The 19,794-nt window shown below is 39.6% G+C and overlaps 1 protein-coding gene across 1 annotated transcript in view; it reads right to left on the bottom strand.

The window, feature by feature from the left end:
* LRP6 (LDL receptor related protein 6) overlaps nt 1-15,574 on the bottom strand; it is a 69,666-nt gene extending 54,092 nt beyond the window's left edge. The window contains exons 1-3 of the mRNA XM_035892056.1: nt 15,377-15,574; nt 3,388-3,584; nt 2,513-2,644 (exon numbers count right to left, since the gene is read on the bottom strand). Of these exons, the coding sequence (XP_035747949.1) occupies nt 2,513-2,644; nt 3,388-3,584; nt 15,377-15,570 (523 nt within the window). The 5' untranslated portion in view covers nt 15,571-15,574. The remainder of the gene's footprint in view (nt 1-2,512; nt 2,645-3,387; nt 3,585-15,376) is intronic.
* Nucleotides 15,575-19,794: the final 4,220 nt, after the last annotated feature.

Here is a 19,794-nt window from a genome sequence, read left to right as displayed (position 1 = left end):
TTGCATGCTCTCTTCCCTTCCCCAAATCAATAATTGCAGCCTTCACAACTACAAGAAGAAATTCCAGTGAATCTCTGCCTTAAAGAGCTCCAGAAAGTTGTAGGTCACTCGCAAAAGCCCTAAGCTTACCACCCACACCTCTCTTGAGTGAGAGGAGTGAAAAAAACAGTCAAAACCATTTCATTATTTCAGGGTAAGCTCAGCTCTAAATGCTGAACCTGAAGCTTCCTCACGCTCCTCCCAGAAGTTAGCTCTGCACAGGATCATCGACATTAAGTGAGACCTATGGATCCGATGCGTAGTTTGAGTAGGTTGTTTCACTTGGGTTATGTGCTAACTCGTATCTGAGTCCAAGAAGCAGTGGCATGCAACACTCAATGGAGCCAAACAAACACAGGCTCAATTTTCTCCCCTCACCCATTTTTCTTCTTGAAAAGGGAGGGGCAGAGTGTTTTGGAAAGATGCAATAGCAGAGTGGTGGTCAAAAATGCAACATTATATTAACAAGTGTAATATAAATAAATGTTCTGCTATAAAGTTTTTGGCATACAGATGGACAACATGCTGTAGTAAATTGGTTAATAAAATTTCTGATAAAATGGGAGCTGTATTTTGTGAGCCAAATATATTGTATGGCTGACTGGGAACATACAATTTGGCTTCTCGTGTTCAGGGAGTGGGAGAAAAGAGCAACAGCTATAAATTCTGAGACATAAGGAATGGCTGAAAAATCATGATTTGGAGTATCTCTGCATGGGAAGTTAAAGTCCTTTTAATAAGGTTTGGGTTGGGGGGGGGGGTTGGTTTGGTTTTGGGTTTTTGGGTTTTTTTGTTGGTTTTTTTTTTTAAATACCATTCCTTTACTTGGCTTTGGTAATTTACTTTGATACACTAGAAAGGTGCCATCCAGCCCTTCAGCACGGGGCAGTTAAGCTGTGTGGCAGACTGCCTCCATGAGGACACGGGGCTGAACGTGAGCAGGGAAGCCGGCCCTTCTGTGATACAACCACCTGCTCCTTGGAACGCAGCATGCAGAGAGCAAAAATAGTCAGCCCCTCTTGCCTGAAGTCCCTGGCCCTTTTCCTATCAGCAGTAAGTCAAAGGGAAGCAATTTCTCCCTCTTGATCTCTCCAGGGCTTGTTCCAACTGCTGTCCTTAGTACTTCAGCCTCTGCTGCCTTACCTCTCTACCTCCACTTGGCAAGTGACCAAACCTTCACCACTCCCTGTCCCCCACATGGACTTTTTCTGCAGCTGTGCTTTTGGAAACATGCCTGTATTGGGTAAGAATTGCTTTAGCTACCTGCTGCCACAAAGGAGTTTATCCTTGCATATCAAGTATTTATGAAAAAGCACATGAATCTGTGTCACATTTTGACTAAATATGACCAACCTGGAGCAGTATTATTAAAGCTTGCTCCTTGTATTGGCAGAAATGGAAGAAAAACATCTTGTGCATGCATTGGTAAGTTCTTACAAACAATCCCGCAAGGCTAATTTGGGAGCTGCTTTTGAGTTCTTCACATAAAAGCAGCAATTTATTTTAACAAGGTTCACACAGACACAAATAGCCACACAAAAATAATCAGCAGAGAGCACAAAATAGCATGAAATTAAAGAAAACACTGAACAGTAGCTCACAAGCCTAGAAGAATTTTTAAAATATAAAATGACAATTTAAGAAAAGTTATTTCTCTATACATTTTATTTAGCCTGTTTACAGTAAATTCTGATGTATCTTTCTGTTTCTTTCTCCATTTAGCTTTTTAATAGAGAGATGATCTGCATAAAAGATAGTTATTTATGAGCGAGCTAATTATCTCCCAGTGTTTATTTTGATCCTGTTAATGTACTACAGCAACCACAGCACAACGTCACAAGACCTGTACTTACAAAATGTAACAACTTAAAACCATATACATTAGCCCACAATGAGACACTTAACAAAGCAGTTTGGGGTGAGCGCTAGCAGTCCTAAGCCTTGATCACATCATGGGTTTTAAGGCCGAAACACTTTCAACCGCTAAAACCCATGCCATTCTTTTCAGTTCCTACGTACAGATGTAGGTGCCTAATGTTATGCACGCGAACTGAAGGATTTTCGAGGCGTATGTGACATCAGACCTTAAAAAAAATAAATTGTTTTCATTGTACAATCCTATTAGCTAAGTATTAATGAAAAATACATTTCAGAGACAGAGGAGGTAGGTATCATTTTCTCTAAGAAAAGGGAATAACAGAGCCCCCAAAAAACTTGCAGGAATTAGTGACAGAGACAGAACTGGAACCTAAATTTTGTAACTGGAGGTAACCTGCTCTTCAGCTGTAAGCTTCTTTCTTTTTTGAAAAGTAGAGGGCATTTTCCAATCACTTTTATCTGCACTGCAAAAGCACGCATTATTTCACAATTTGCCACCCCTAATATGCATTACATAATGATGCTGGAAGAACCCCTTTCCCTCCAATAACTATTTTGTGCTTAATCTAAAAGTATTTTTAAAAACAAAGCCTACCATCTTTGCAGGTCTTTCCATTGTCAAGAAGTTTCACACCAGTGGGACATGCACACTGATAAGAGGGCTTGGTAGGAGACATCAAACACAAGTGGGAGCAGCCACCATTATTAATTCCACATGGGTTTGTAGCTGTTAAACATAAATCACACAGATTAATGCTTCTGATAACGAATGACCTCATCTCATGTGTTAAAACACATATGGCGTTTTGAGTGGTAGAATCGGTGGCAGCAACACAGATTAAAGGAGGAAATGATAAACACAGAACAAGGAAAAATTAATTCCAAGTGTTGAGTAGTGGGGTATTTATGGTACCAAAATGCATGGATGTTGAACGTTTCCTTTCTTGGGGAAGCAGCACTTAGCTCTAAACAAGAGCCTTGTTTCAGCTCTGCCCTTCTCATTTTCACAAACTATTCAGCATGTCGGTGCTGAATGTATAGTAGGTTGTATATATAAAAACAAAATGCAAACACAGTAAATTAACACAATGGTTAAGACACTGGCTATTACACAGAGCTAGTCTTGCTTAATATCATCTGCCAAATTAACACTACTTTCCATTCAGGAACTACTACTTGGAAAATACAAAAATACCATGTTGCCTAAAGTTATGGCACATGAAACAGAAAATGGAATTCAACAACAGGATAAATGTGGCAGGCAGCAAAAAAGCAAGAGATTTTTTTGCACTTTAAAAAAAACAATGTAGAGATTATTTGGTTTCTTTTTGGGTCTTTTCCCAATCTCTGCATTGGAAAAATTGCATCATGACGCAAGTGAAGCCACCCACTGCCATACAGAAAGACTAATTAAAATTTTTGCAAATCAGTTCCAACTTGCAGTTGAAAAAAGAAAGCAAGACAACTTACCATTTGGCTGCCTCTTCTGGCTGAAAGCATGGATATCCATGGGAGAGAAGATGTTGGAATGTATTTCACGCAGGTCCTCCCCGGAGTACTTGCTGCAGGCCAAGATTGAATGTGTGTTCCAGTCAGTCCAGTACAACGTGTCCCCAAACAGCGTCAAAGCAAAAGGATGTGGAAGGGAGCCTTTAACCACCGCTTGCCTAATGGAGTACAGGGAAGAAAATGAATGCTCAAACACAATTCATGCTATGGTTTTGCTTGAACATAGCCTTTGTGAAAAGAAGTTTTACAGTGCAAGTACTGTTGATCAAAACTTTATTTATGGGGAACAAACATAGTGCAGCCAGTTTGAGAATGATATGGGGGAACAACACAGGAGTCTTATTTCCAGACTGCCTACTGATGCTGAGACAGGCAAGAGATGCCAACTGAAATTCTTACTTAGGTCTGTGGCCAGTTCGTAGCACCCCTTTAACACTCAATACCTGTGAGGCTCTGTGTCTCCACAAGTGGAGAGAACACCAGCTGATTTTATGCAAGTCTGACTGCTACCTGCTGATTTATGATCTCCATTTTCAGCCTCGTCAGACTTCAAACTGAGACAGCATTTGGTCAATTAGCAGTTCATCCATCTCTTCCAGTTTCGTTCTTTTGAACCATCAGAAAAATACTCTAATGGCAAATAGTTTGACTATAAAGAAATCCTTAAAGTTACTTTTCATGATTCATTATTATGATAATTATTAAGCTATTGTTTTTATTATAAGCAGTGCCATTAAACAGAGTTCTACTGATCTTCTGCCATGGTAATGGTATCATTTCTGAGCAAACTGGGTCACTGCCTGTTTCCAGGTTCATAAACAAAATTAAAGAGTACACCCATATATTTTATGTATATATACAAACACATGCTCATTAGCCATCACAAAAATGCAGCACAAACATTACTGAAGACAGTTTTTCCAGGTTCTTGTGATGTAGAAACTAATTATCTGTACCCAGGTTCCTCAGAACTGGAATTAAGTAGCTCAATTCTTACAGATACTTCATTCAGCACCATAGAAAAACTTAGGATGGAGAGGACCCTGGAGGTCACCTGGACCAACACCCTGCTCAAAGCAGGGCCACACAAGTACCATTTACACAAGCACTTCTTCCCACCTTTTTTCTTCTTAACCGCATGGGTGCATATGTGTTGCCAAGTACACAAGCTCCCACTGAACAGTGGAGATCACCACCCCTCTCCCAGACTGAAAGCGTAAGGGATTGACACACAGCTCTACTACTCCTTCACGTACAGGGTACACTATGAACACCAGCCTCCCAATTTTCTTCTTGCAGGGAAGAGTGTTATTATCTGTATATTTAGGGAGAAAACACCCCCCCACTGTATGCACCACTTTTGCAAAGAAGCCGGTAACTTAACTGGTTTAGTAGAGGACAAAAACACTCTTATTTTCCAAATATTTTCTGTTGAAATGTAACAGAAGAGTATATTAAAGAAATAAACTTGAAGGTGTCTTCTGCCAATGATTCTGAGTACAAAGAAACTGCAGTCATTACCGCTCTTTCACCTTAGCTTCTGGAAAAAGATGCATTGTCTTTAAAGCTTCTATTTTTTTCTGCTCCCGAGAAAAACACACACATTCCCTTACTTGTCACTCCAGTGTTCCAATTCTACACGAAACAAAATTTTCTGTTTCTTGATATTTTGCACTCAAAAGTAGGACATACTATCTTTTCTTTCTTATCTCTGTCTGGAGTCAGGTATATATTTGCTTCTAATTAAATGCACCAACTAAGCATCTTACAAAAGACTATTGTAATATAATTTACAGCTGAAATGTACCAGCCAAACAGTGAAGCCAGAATGACACAATACACTCCCATACCAAGAATAAAGGCATTCTAATTCTGTAAACATTTTTACCAACCCCACCCCCAAACGCTACATGCCTTTAGATTTGAATAATTTTAGTTTATAGCAGGCTTGGAGACTATCTAAGTCTTTATGACAAATTTATGACATTTGGCATACGGGACAGCAGCAATGAAAGTCCAAAGCTCTCACTATGACCAAACCTGCACCAAAGACAGCATTCCCATGCACAAGGGAAGCCACATTTTTCTGAAGCATTCTGACTATCTTGCAAATCACTTTAAAAAAAAAAAATCAGAGGACTTTTAAATGCCATTAGTACCCACCATTCCCGGTGGGAGTAAATCTTGGAGTACAATAGACTCTGTTAGACATGTCCAACTTTTGGACAACCATCTATTCATATGACAATGCATAAGGTGAACTGTGACCCTTATTTAAACCAGCCCTTATCTAGAGAGATTCAGGAGCACTTCATTTGACTGCACCATCAGCCACAGCCTCGAAGCAATTACTCTTAAACTTTTATCATTTTTCTCAGCAGATATAAAGCACCGTCACATGAAAATGGCTTTGGGCCCAAATACAACAGCATGTATTTCTTGCATCTCATTAAGATGAGTATTACCAGTAACATGTACTCCATATCCCTTGTTTCCAGCAAGCCATTACAAGGGGATAGCTCACTTCCAATCAGCAAAACCAGCAGGGCTTTTTTTTCCCCTCTGAACACACTCCACAGGCTGCACTGTCAGCCTTGGTGAACGGCAGCCGCACGATGTGTGTCAGCACAGAAGCAGTGGCTGAGCTGCGCTAAATGAGCCTCCGCAGCCTAATGAGGGGTGGGGGGAAAGGGCTGGAGAGCCAAGGTGCTTAAAAACAGGAAAAGGAAGGGGAGAAGGAGCAAGAAACATCCTTCTGATGGCTGCCGTGAAGGAGTTATGCTTCAGTGCAATCTGCATTAAGAACTGCACAGCTCTGGTTTTGGAGGGTGAGAAATGGGTCCTGACTTCTCCCTTGATCGATTATTTATTAAATACACCTGGGTGAATGAAGGCAACCAGAACGTCATGCGTAGTACTCAACTGCTGTGCACGGTTGACAGGAGCAGGCGCTTCCCACCTATGGTGCATTTCACAAGCACCCACGCGGGGTTGGGGAGCAGCCGGGTCTCCAAGTTCCTGGCCTTCTTAGCAAGGCCACCAGCCCGGGTACCAGGTACGGCACTGTGGGTGTAATTGGACTGACACAACCCGACAGCTCTTTTGTGGCAACGACCTTCAGCCTCTCCATTATCAGCCCAGGCTTGATTGGAACAAGCAATATGACAGCAAAAAGCACTACATCCTATTACCCTTCACTAAGCTCTGCAGTTCCTTCAAACCACCGTACTCATATCATTAGTCTCATTAATAAGAGACACCAGAGATGATGAGAAAGTGAGAGATGAGGATAAGGAGTAATGCTATTCCTTCAGGAGACATCTCTAGGGCTTCAGCAACATGCAAATTGGCTGCACATTAGATGGCACTAAGCACACACTAACTTTAATAGTCTTCCCCGTGCTAGGCATATAATCACACAAATTTGCCTTAAAAATCTTGATGGCAGTTGACATTTAAAATGTCACCATCTACTCTGTTTAGCTGGCTGGGAAGGAAACATAGAAGGGGACAGCAGAGAAGGAAGGTGGGAAGAGAACAAGAGAGAGAAAACCAGCAGTTTCCACAGAAATTAAATTCCATCTGTGCTGCGTATCACGATTTCCTAAATACAACTATTTATAGTATCATCATGATAATCAGAGATGCAATTACAATAAAAACTTGTTATACTGAAGAGTTTTCTACTGCCTGAAGAAAATGTAGATCCAATTTAAATACATTCACCTTTGTTCTATTCTTATTCTGTTAAAGAGGCCTGTGAAATATTTCATGAAGATAAAGGAAACAAATAATAAACAAGTTAAAGCAGGCATTACAAAAGGGGCTACTGAACTCTGAAATGGAATACATACCTGAAAATTCATAGACAATCTATCCCATTTTATACTAATAATGACAAAAAAGCTCCTGCTTTAGGATTATTACCCTGAATAATTTCAAAGACTAAACTCACTTGAAATAAAAATTAACAGTAAAATGACCAAAAAATATAAACTTAAATTCATATCCTTTATCACTGCCAGGATTTTCTCAGTCTGCCTTTATTTCTTTTTCAACTAATACTAGCTTCCAAATCCAAAGACAGATTATAGCTATGAAATTTAAGAATTCTTCACACTAAAAAAAAGCCACCAAAAATCAAGATAATATTAAATTTAAAATATCACAAGAGGTTTTTTTCCCCCCCCTGGAATTTTTACAGATAATGTTTTATATCCAAGCATAATAGCGCATCTCCATGAAAATAAACAATCAAACACTTCCCATTAATCAAATCCCTTCTACTCTGGCTGCATTACAGTTCTCTACTTTCAAAAACTGATCAGAACACCTGCAGAAAACCTGGGGTACTTCAGACATCTTGGCCTGTATGTTTCTAAACCATTAACACTGCAGCTTCACAGTAGCAAAAGTCCTTTCAGGTGACCTCTGAGGCTGCCTGTGCTCAATCTCCAGGGCAGGGTGCAAGAGTTTTGACAATTATGTTTCAGTCCATTTCTCCAGTGTCCCTCTGGAGGATCCTGTACCTATTACCATCTCCTAGGCCATCAGAAAGAGGAAAAAAAAAATAATCTACTGTTGTATCAGTCTTTGCAATCCCATTTCAAATACAACTGTGAAGACTGAGGACAAAAAAAGGTAATTAATCTTAATACTTCATACTTAATACTATGGCAAAATTTACCATATTGGCATCCAATGACAATACAACATTAAGAGCTGGAAATTCACACCAACTAGAGGTAAAAGCTTTCCAATTACTCTACATATTGTTCAAAGTCTTTAAGGGATGCTTATATCTGCATTTACTGCATTTTAATTTATTTTCCTTCTTATGCTATACCAGATCAATTTTCAGTTAAAGATACCTGTGGGCTACATTCTTATCAGGAATTATTTTTTTCCTCTCGGTATAAGAAAACAAAACAGAAAGTTGTTATGCTGCAATTACCATCACATCTTCCTTAATGAAGGATTAAAAATGTAAAGACCCATCTTCTGAACCTTGCTTTTAGTACTCATCATGTTAAAGAAAGCATATAACAAGACAAGCTTGCATGAAGCAAATTATTTTACACAAATGATTCTCTCCATCTACAGATTACTTAATGCCTGAGCATTCAGGAAACTGCAGGAATTACACAGCTTCGATTTGTGACAATTGGAAATATTAGCAAATGGCCGAAGCACTTGCAGCACGAATCCTGCACACCATCAGATGAAGCAAGATGAAAGACCAGCAGACAACCATGTAACACCACACCAAAGATGCCACAAGGAGGGCAGACAGCTCTGGTTCCCTCAGAAGCTTACGTGCAAAGCAAACTTGGAAAGCGAAGCTGGATTTTAACCATGAACACTTATTCAAGTATTTCTATCAGAATACAAGCCTGGTTCTAATTACCTGAGAAAGTAAACAGGAAACGTGACTTGTGAGATATGATACTGTCTTTTAAAACCAAAATACATTTTCTCTGTTGCCACTTCTTTAAGCTGCGATTGCCATGTGCTTCCAGAAAGTATATGTAACAAATAACAGAACTAGCAATGACATTTGAAATCCCACCTTCAATGAAACTCTGAAAAAGTCAATCAGAAGTAAAGCCATGGTTGAGAAACGAAGTCATTCTGCAGGTCATTTTTCAGGCAAACACCGTCATGACAGGCAGCGTAGATGAAAGGCCTCTGGCAAGAGGGGAGGAGACTGAGAAGCTAGCAGGAGGAGTTGATGGAGCTTAGAAGGAAGGTGCACAGTACATCTACTGACTGCAGAGTGGTCTGTGTGCTTCCTAACCTGAAGCTGCTCTTCCTTTGCTTTCAGCAGGGCTGTGATCCTGAACTAATTCTGCACTTGCCATCTCAGGTCTTGGAAGCAGTATTGATGAGCTGCTCTGTTGACCCACCTGGGCTAATCACCTCGTACAACATAGTTCTATTTGACGTCTACAAATACACAGTGACGTAGATGACTCTAGCTATATACACAGTGCATGTGTACTGCACACAGTCAACTACAGATGTTTTGAAGCTCCACTTTTCCAGCATTTTATTTCAGAAGCACCTTGGAGAAGAACCAAGAAATTCACCCTAGCTCTGTGTCCAAATAATCTAATGAATTCTGCTTATGCAGGCTTCTCTAGCTGTTTTAATTAGGGCACTACTCATCATCTGCACTGGCCTGTAATGTGTTGGTGAGGTATTGAAACAGGGTTTTCACCACAGACAGGTTCCTCTTCACTGCTTGAGGGTATTAAGAATTTTTATCTCACAGAAATATACTCAGAATGCAATATTTTATACCTGATTTTATACCTAGCACGTAATGTAATATATGGTATACATTATACGCAAATAAAGAAAAACTCTTCTAAACACAGGGACAGAGTATTTTTAGTGTTTCATCAGATCTGCCACTAATCATCTGGCAGACAGACATGAGCTAATGCTTGAAAACAGAAACTAGAAAATCAATACTCGAGTGCAAACTTAAGACATTCACCTCCTTGCAAGAGCTTCCCAGCTTTCTGACAGTTGCTGAAAGTATGTTTTCTTACAGTGGCCTCAAAACCCATCTCATTAGCACAAACACTTCCTGGGGGACCTTGTAAGTGCATTTCCCTTCAGCCAGTAACGTGTTAACTTATTAATTAGAACTGCTGCTGCAGGGTAAAGGAAGAGAAAATTAATTCAAGAGCTGCCTTAGCAGGCCAACCTATCTCGGGTACTCTACTCACAGGAGAGCTGTCTGCAATTCAGTTTTGTTTAATTAGTCCCACAAAAAGCAACTGTTCCCTCTGATAAGAGCAGGGCGAGAGCCACAAAAAACAAAACCATCTCTTCTATGCACCAATTTAATTTTTTAATTATTACATTCTGACATGAAAAACTGTTCATTCCTTTCTCTCGCTGGCAAACCAAGGGCATTAGTCATCAACTTCAGCATTCTTCCTCTTTATTCTAATGAGCCCATCACTACAGTAGCTAGGGCTAATAAGTCCCAGGGCTAGCAGGTAATGAACGATACATCATCCCCGTAAAATTTGCTGTAGAGGTTCTCATGAATTTACGACTCTACCACATATTTACGGAGTGCTACTGCCTGCGCTGTCATGCTGCTTACTAGTTTTGATGCAGAGGCTCACTGACTCCCAAGGGAGTATATCTAGGTCCTGTCCAAAGAGGTGACAAAAAAAAAAAAAAAAAACACCAACCAAAAACCAAAAAAACCCCCAAACCACAAGGCTCCTTTTGTTTTTTTGTTTCTCTCCCTGCATAGTCTTCCCACCTGCCTACTGGACTCTTCCACTACCCAGACCCCTGCAAGCAAGAAGCGAAGCATCCATGCATATCAATGTCCTTCTCTGACACATAAATCTTTAAATTTTAATTCTTGTGTAGTGCCAGGTGTAGAGACGTGATAGTCAGACTACAGGAATAAAAAGACAAAAAAAGTTATGGATTTCTTACAGATCTAGAAATATGCCAAGAATGCTTCCATTTCACTCATTCCAAATTTTAGACCATTGAGGTCTGAACCTCAATACTTTAATACTGTCAGTAACGCCAATTAAAATCCTTTCCTATTTACATTGTATTCTCTCTCACCATCCAAACCACAAAAGCAGTTTTCTTTGAACTGTTTGAAATTCTTTTTTGATACAAAGATGTTAGTTCCTGCTAAGTATTTCCCACTTCCCCCAAAGCAATTAAAACTCATGTCATCCTGCTTTACATGAAGCTTTCACAATCATTTATCTGCTACAGACTCCTTCCCACTCATGTTATGCAATACTAAAAAACTTGACAGATCAAATCTTTACTCATCTGCTTCCTTTGCTAAAAGTTACCGAAACTATTCAGATCTAAAACATCATGTTTTTATGCAGCTGTATGTCTTTCAATAACTCAGTTGCCTTTTCCATTTCTTCGATAGCTCCAGCTTCCAGAAGCAGAAATATTTTCCCAGACATGTTGACAGCAGGTAAAGCAGCAGAAAAACTAGTAATACTTCACAAAGATAAAAAAAATCTGTTTTAGTAAAGAGAAATTTAGACAGCAACAAAAAATTAAACTTACTTTCTAAATATAAAACAGCAGTTAGAAGAAGAGTCTAACTATCAAGAACAAATTGCTAAAACTAGCAGTTTCTACATAAGCAAAAAAGTCTGGTTTAAGTTAGATTAAGCACTTGATGATAATGATCTTGTCCTCCCTCATTCTTAACTCTTAAGGAAAATTACTCTAAAAGGTAAAGGGATTTTAAAAGTGGTGGTGGAAAAAAGTTGGCCTAATCACACAATGTCATCTTTTCACACGGAAACAAGGGCATTTGATCATTCTAGCTGTGTCTGTACAGTATCCATCTTCTCCAACTCCATACCCAATGCATCGGAAACAAGGGCATTTGATCATTCTAGCTGTGTCTCCAACTCCATACCCAATGCATCATGTATCTCTTGGCCATCAATTCCAGAAAGCAGGGATCACAAAAAGATTTTTATTTTTTACAAGTTTTCCTTGACAAATGGATGGCTGTGAAAATGCGAGCAACCCTAAACCCCCTGTATTTGACCCACCTGACAAGAGGAGCAGCTAAAATAAGCTGCCCAGGAACCCTTTGTCAAGCTGCCAGACTCAGCAAGAGCGCACAGGGGACAGAGTCAGGAGCAAGGGATAACGCTAGGTGAAGGAATATAAGAAGCCATGGGTGCATTTGAGGGATAGCAAGAAGGAGGGAGAGAAAATCAGGGTGGGTGGGTGTGAGTGCACATGCATGGGTGCACAGGGCATAGGAACATACAGAGAGAAGCCTGGTGGAGTGGAAGGATAAGCAGAATTCCTTCTAACCCCAGATGTTATTAGTTCTACTGTTCATAGAAAAATCTGGCTATTTTTTCTTTTTTTGGGGGGTGGGGATGACTAGGAGAAAAGACTGAAGGCTTTGTGGGTTTGGTGTTTGGGTTTTTTTTTTCACTTAAAAGGAAGATCTCAAGGGTGTTTGCTTTGTCTGCAGAATTAGAAATTGTCTTTTCTTTTATAGTATTAGAAAATCAGTTATTAAAATAATTAAGAACTGAAATATAGAATTACCGCTATAAAACCATATTGAGAAAGGTGAATTTGCTGAATAACTGAAAGACAGTATTTAACAAAAAAGAATCATTTTAGACAGCCCCAGAAGATCTTTTTTCTTAAGACAGGCAGAAGCTAAGAGGTCACAGCAGAGAAAAAAAATACATAAAACCCCATTGTAGAACAGCTTAACTTCTGCAATTCTTTCCCTTTTTTTCCCCTCCTGATGATGTAATTGCAAAGAATAAAAAACAAAACAAAAATGCCTGGATACAGATGTTGACTGTTTTCTGAGTCTTCAGAACCTTCTCACATGCCTAGGGAAAAACAGGTGCTGTTAGAAGTGGTGTGGGCTTCCAGGCGCTTAAAGGGAAGTCATATGCTCTTTCCTCTCTAAAGATGATTTCCCTTCCTCCCCCTCAAATGGTAACACATTAGCATACTGCCATGAAGTATTTCTGATACATTTCAGTACCAGTTTCAAAAAATAAACTCAACAACTTTAAAGTATTAGAGTAATTGTTTTGGTTTTAATGACTATGTAAGAAAGAATTAGTAGATCTAAAAATCTAAATTGCTTGTCTATACGGGTCTTTATTACAGGTTTCACCAATTCCAGAGAATTTATTCTGGAACAAGGTAACTGCTGAGACCCAGGTGACTTCACTTCTATGTCATGAGAGAACTGCTAGACACAGCTCTCTGCAGACAGACAAGGTTGGTCAGCCCCTCACACCAAGAAAGACGGGCACCTTCACAGCCTCGCCTCTACAATGAATCACTTCCAGGTTAGCCAAAGGCAGGCCAGGGAGTAAACACCATTAAAATAAAAACAAAATACCAAAACAAAGTATATTTACACTGCTGCACAACAGACCACCAGTAAGGGAAAAACTGCAAATAAGTCTGTAGCAAAAGAAGATTGAAAATGCAGTAGTGCCAGCAGGAAACACTGAAGTAGCTCCGGAGCTGGAAAGACTGGAGACACTAGATAAGACAGGAAGGTTTCTGCTCCATGGGAAAAACATAAATATAGAGTTGGATGCTGGTGGTGTTGATTTTTGATCGGTGGACACCTTTCAAGCAATTAACATTTCAAAAATCATCTCTACATCATGTATCATTTTCCCGGGGGTGCTATCGAAAGCAGTACCATTTAACGCAGCACCTGATAAGCACTCTCTTCCGAGAAAGGCATCAGCCAGACTGCAGTAGCGTGGTGTTATACTATGGCGGTCCTTTCCCTCTCATATAAATAGAAGAGCACAAAAAGTGGTGACTCAAGAATAAAATGAGCCACCAAATTACCCTGTTGGACAAAGCCACCAAAGTGGGTTTTAGGTGTGATTGTATCGGCAGTCATTTTGAAGCAGTACTTTCTTCTTGCTGGCTTTATTGTCTGGAGGGTGGGGTTGGTTTGGGTTTGCTCATTTCTGTTACTCCTACAGCAACTGTGAGAATTTCATAGTTGTGTGAGAAATCCACATTTGGACTGCAGTTTTTCAGGTGGCAAGCTGTCACATTGAGCCCCACGTGTGATTGCTTTCATTCGAGAGGACTCTTTAAAGTTCTGTCACACATCTGGTTTCATGATCTCTCTATTCTTATCACAGGAGATATACAACATTATAAATCATTTTTAACAGAGAAAAAGATTTTAAGGTATTCCAGTTAACCAGCACCAATTAAAAAAAGACTCAAGTTATTATCGTGCATGATAATTCCTATCCCTTTCTCTCCGTTACTTGAAAACCTATGCGACAGCCTTCCTTTTTTAAAGAAAGTACCACAGGGAAATATTTCTCTTTTTTTGTTACTATTAAGTTTTCTTTCTTGTGAAATAAACAGCAAATTAAGGACTCAAAATAGATATCCACATCCCCATATTCTGAATTTAAAAGATAGTTATAATATTCATATCCTTGCATTTGTGAAGACAAATTTAAAACTGCATTCAATTCCTGTTACCTTCTATAAACAAACACCGTTACAAAAATATTGCATGAACTTTTGGTCTCTTAACAGGCAGAATTTAAGACAAAAATGACATAACCTTTCAAACCAGTATTAGTTCAAAATAAATATCGCAGGAAGACAGTGGATATGTTTCATGCATGCTGCCTATGTTCCTACTCACAAGTCCACACAAAGCACCTATCTTGTCAATATGATTGATTTCTTTATGCCAGATTAACATTTGTGGTGAAAGACGGGACAAGTCCCTAAGAGGTCAGAATGAAGAGCGTAAGAACAGGTATTCCATGCCTAGATAAACCAGCTGAAGTATCACAGAAATTTGCAAAGGATAACCTCAAAAAATCCTCTCTCTATATGATACCTTGGGCACAAGCTAACTGTGATTCATTTGTGTGTGCAAGAAGTACTTGTCAAAGCTATCTCATTTAACAAAGAGGATCATCGCCCAAATTAGGGATAAATGCATATATACAAAGTACCAGTTATACCCTTAATTAAGAAGTCGCTGTGACTAGATTGAAAAGAATTACCTCATCACTATAAAACTGTTAGAGGAAAACAGTCATTTTAGCATAGTTCTCTGTAAAGACTGTTTTCCACTAATTTCCCAACCCCTAGGATTAATGAAACTGAAAAACTAGTACATGATGATCCATTTTTTCAGATTATTTTCTGCATTTCTGAATATCACAGCAACAGAGCACAGAAGACCTACTGAAAAGGGACAATTTTGCTATATAGTCTTACAACTGAGAACAGGATTCAAGGATTTCTTTATGGGACTGGTCTTGAGAAAAGACTTAGTGAGAGTTACAGGATACCCCAAAGGAGAACTTATGTTTAACTTCACAGTGTTGGAAAGAGGAGGATGGGGAAGGATAAACCAAAAAATTCTTACCTATGACTTCCATCCAGATTTGATTTATGGATGAAATTTAGTTTAGCATCTGCCCAATAAAGTTTCTGTTCCTCGTAATCCAATGTCAGTCCATTTGGCCAATATATGTCTGTGTTGACTATAACAGAGCGGCTTGAACCATCCATCCCAGCACGTTCTATCTTTGGCACTTCTCCCCAGTCTGTCCAATACATGAACCTGTAATTATTTTAAAAGGAGAAAAGACAAAAAAAGAAAGCAATCACATATATATCTACAACTGGAACACTGGATATACTTTCAGTAAAGGCAAAGGTGTTCTCTATTCTGAAGAGATAGTGTCTGTAGGTTCTGTGCTACTGGGTAAGGTAGACATGTCCTGTGAAACACAACAGAACAAAGTTACTTTACAAAATGATGAAGAAAAACAAGTTGGGGATATCCAATGGACCTTGACAGTAATCTCAGAATTCAACATTTAACAGCAAAGATAGATATTAAAGACTATCATAAAAGCTGAAACAGAAAAAGAATGTGTGTGGACTTAGACTGGACAGAGCGGTTGCATGTGAAGCAGTGAAGTGGATTTAATGGAAGACCAATTCGTGTCCTCTTCTTCCAGAGAAATTCAGAGGCAGGTAGCTAAGTCAACATGTTTAGAAGCACAGTTTCCACCCACTGACCAGGCAAAACACTCTGTAAAATCTTTTAAGACTAGGGAAGCAAGTTTTAAAATATGTTAGCATATATTGGCACGTGTTTAATCATTATTTAGCAAGTAGTGGGGAGAGGGAAGCTACCTAGTTGCATTTAACGCTGAGGTGAAGCAAGGGAAACTACTTTATTATGGCTGAAGGCTTGTGGGGGATAAGAATATTTGTCTTTTTTCTGCAGGTGGTAGAAAATGGATTTACTTTTGCGGGTTGTTAACAGAATGCATAAGTAAACAGAAGTAACATATAACATAAACAGATTAGACAAAGTGTGTCAATGAAGCTTGCTCTGTTTTGTTGTTGCAGCTGGGACAGACAAGACGACTACTGTCCTAAATTGCTTCTCATAACCCCATGACATCTGCCAGCATACCTGCTTGTATCTGTGCTCTCTAACCTGGCTCAGTCAAAACAATCCAGATTAGGAAAGATCTGAAGCCTTTAAACTAACCCAGATCATCACACAACCACAATATGTCACTATATGGTGCCCACATGTGAAGAGGCCTGGCCACCCATCCTTTAAAGAAAAACAAATGTGCAACACATTTAAGAAACATTTGCAGATGAAGTTATTCTTGGCAAAGATTTTATTTTTTTTATTTTAAAAAGTCAGGAAATACCATGTCATATTTTTCCCCTTAATTCATGTCTACAGCGTGTTTGTTTTAATGCACAGCTATATCTGCAGACAGAAATGCAGCTGATTAACACAAATATTGCCCTATTCGATCCCAAGTGAGTCATTCTTTATGGAGCAACATGCCTGTCAAACACAAAGCACAAATATCTGAAGAGAACATGTGAGTTTTCTGTAGACATGAACAAGTGCTGAAGAGAAACTGGTGCTCCATCAGAAAGAATAAAATCCAACAATTAATTTTCAGATAGGTAGCACAGTAGCAAGTTACCTGCTCAAGCTGTGCAGTGAGAGAAGTATATACTCGGAAAAAAAGTTTAAAAAAGCCAGGCAGCATTTCACCAGTGAGCACATGTGAGAAAGAAGAGAGAAAAACAGATTTGTTTAAACTTCTTTAAAAAGCCCCTTCTTTGCCCCAGCTGTCAAGTCCTAGACTTCCGAATACTTCATCAAGGTTAATAGGTTCCAAGGCTCCGGCCACCCTGCTAGACCAATTTTTCAGGCTGAAACAGCTCATTAGTTGCTGTACAGCCTCATCTTCTTCCCTGTCTCCCTCTCACCTCTCATGCATGCTGCAATTACTCAAGCAAAAACAGGTAAGGGTGGCTTGGAAACAAAGAAAAGCCTTCCCCGACTTCACAAAACTAGCCCTATTTGATTTGTCAGAGGAGCGCACATGCACACAGAACTGGCTTTAAAATTCAGTAACATTTCCAATCAGCTCTGATGACCTCTGCTCAGTTTCTCCAAGAGGTTTTTTTCCCCACTATCAACCTGTTTGTTTTCCTCCATCTTGCTTGAAAGTCTGTGTGTTTTAATGCCTCCATTAAAAATCTTTGGAACCAGCCATGCTCCAGCCAACGGCACCAAGGGCTGTGCTTCACTTGGGAAGCCGGGCTTTTCATTGCTGTAAAAGTAATGCAGGTTATAGCTTGATGACCACTTCCCTTCGGTAAGTTGCTTTTAAGCAGCTTCTTGCAGATCATCTTTGCTTCCAGTACTGGGCTTACATGGCCATGGAGGAAACCGGATTCAAGGAACAGGCTAAAAATCAGTCATCAGTCTGAATGCATCCCAGCGCACAGCTCCATGAACGCTTCCACTTGCACGCAGGGTGTAGGTTTCTATAGCTGCCTCAACCGGCACTGGTGTCAACAACAGTGGCTTTCTTACTCAGAAAGTGCACTTAGGCACTTTTCTGCAACAGCTGATCAAGTACGGGCATAGGCACCAGGCACAGGAGCAGGAGGGGATGGGAAAAACTGTGTAAAACAGCTGGAAGAAACGCTCCCATCGTAACCATGCTTTAAGTTAACTGCAACTGCTAAGAGGCAAAGGAGACCTGGCTAACATCCAGAGGAGAGTGGAGGGGACGGACAGATGGACACGACTGCAAATTCCCATTACTGCTGAGGTCTTTCTACAGATTTTTCTACAGAGATCTCAGATCCCTCTTCCAGGTAATATTAAACTGTTCACATATGTGTGCTGGTTCCTCCTTTCTGGAAGGCTTAAAGATTCTTATTTCATTATATAATGGTTGGTAAGTAAACCATACGGAGACCATACAGAAAGGAAGATGTTACGACATACAGACTTACTGAACGATGGTAAACCAGCCATACAGACAAGGTAAGAATCATTCTCCCTCCTCCCCATCCTCTTCAAACATGTTTAGTTATTTCCATTCAAAAAAAAAACCCCCATCAAACCAAAAAAACAGCCACCACCAAAGACCACAAGATAGAGCAAAATATTAACTGAAAAGTAATGTCTCGCGATAAATGATGGCATTCAGATACCACCAGAAGACTACTGTTCTGCTTGCCTCTCTTCTCACCTAGTTATACCTTGCTGTCAAATTTAAATCCAGGAACTGAGATTTTCATTCTAGCCCGGAAGAGGAGAAAATAAAAATTTTAGAATAAAATCTATACTGCCCTTTGAATTTTAAGGAAAAAACCCATAGACATGTAGCATGTTTACCATACAGCGGTACAGGCACAGAATTGGGCTCCATGCTGGGCAAATCCAAGTCCATAAGATCCAGAGGGCAATATACAGGCACGCTGTAACTGGCTTCAGCAAGCCTGCTTGGGTCCAGAAACAGGAATGCTTTCTCATGCTTCGTAACTTTGGCTGATAGTACTGTTATTCCAGGCAGTTACAACCAGGACAGGCTGATACTACAGCTCTGGACCTGTCCAGCTGCTTGTTTCCGACTCCTTGCTTAAGGTCACCCCCCTACCAGGGTCAACAACGAGGATGGCAAGCCCAGGCCTCGCCGCTGTACCTTACATACCAGCTACTTCATCCAAACTCACCTTTGCAAGGAGTATAAAACTTGTATGGAGAAGCTGTAGTACAGAACACAGTCAAATGTAAAAACTGCAAAACTGAGTAAATGTACCCCCTATGCCTAGGCAGTTTTTAAAGATACATGGCATACTTTCTTACCTAACAGGAGTACCAGACTTAGCAAGAAGAGCTTTTATTTAGTATCAAATCAATCCATATAGAGCGCCCAATCTTTCTTCAACCTAGTAAGAAATAATGCCACAGCTTATTAAAACTGGTCCCATTAATCTAGTCTTCTTTTTACTATTTAAATAATTAACTGCTGTGTTTTAAAAAAAAATGGTTTTAAAGAAATAAACTTAATATTTTGAACTGCTTTGTTATTTTCACCTGTTGTATTTTTCTCCACACTGTTAAGTGCTACGCTCATCAGATTTCACTAGCAGACTTGGGAAATGGCTGTGAGCTGTTATAAAAATCTAACAAAAAACCAACAAAGTGTATTTCTATTTATCTGCACTTGTGATTTTAATATTAGGGACTCATGTCTGGAAATGATACGCCCTTCCCCCCACCCCTTTAAGGAATTAAGGCACATCAAGCATTTGACATATACTTATAGAATAGAGGAAGGTTCTCAAGACTGCAGTACTTAGCTGGTATTTTGTTTGACTATGGCCCAGAATGGTGGTTTACCTTACAAGGTTATACAGCCCAGAATGGTGGTTTATCTTAAAAGGTTATACCATCTACAAAAATTACAAACAAATAGAGGACAAGCTTTGATG

This window comes from Egretta garzetta, unplaced genomic scaffold (genome assembly GCF_000687185.1).
Source record: "Egretta garzetta isolate BGI_Z169 unplaced genomic scaffold, ASM68718v1 scaffold293, whole genome shotgun sequence".
Taxonomy (NCBI): Eukaryota; Metazoa; Chordata; class Aves; order Pelecaniformes; family Ardeidae; genus Egretta; species Egretta garzetta.
Note: the sequence above shows the minus strand (reverse complement) of the source record. Positions and strands in the feature narration are given on the sequence as shown.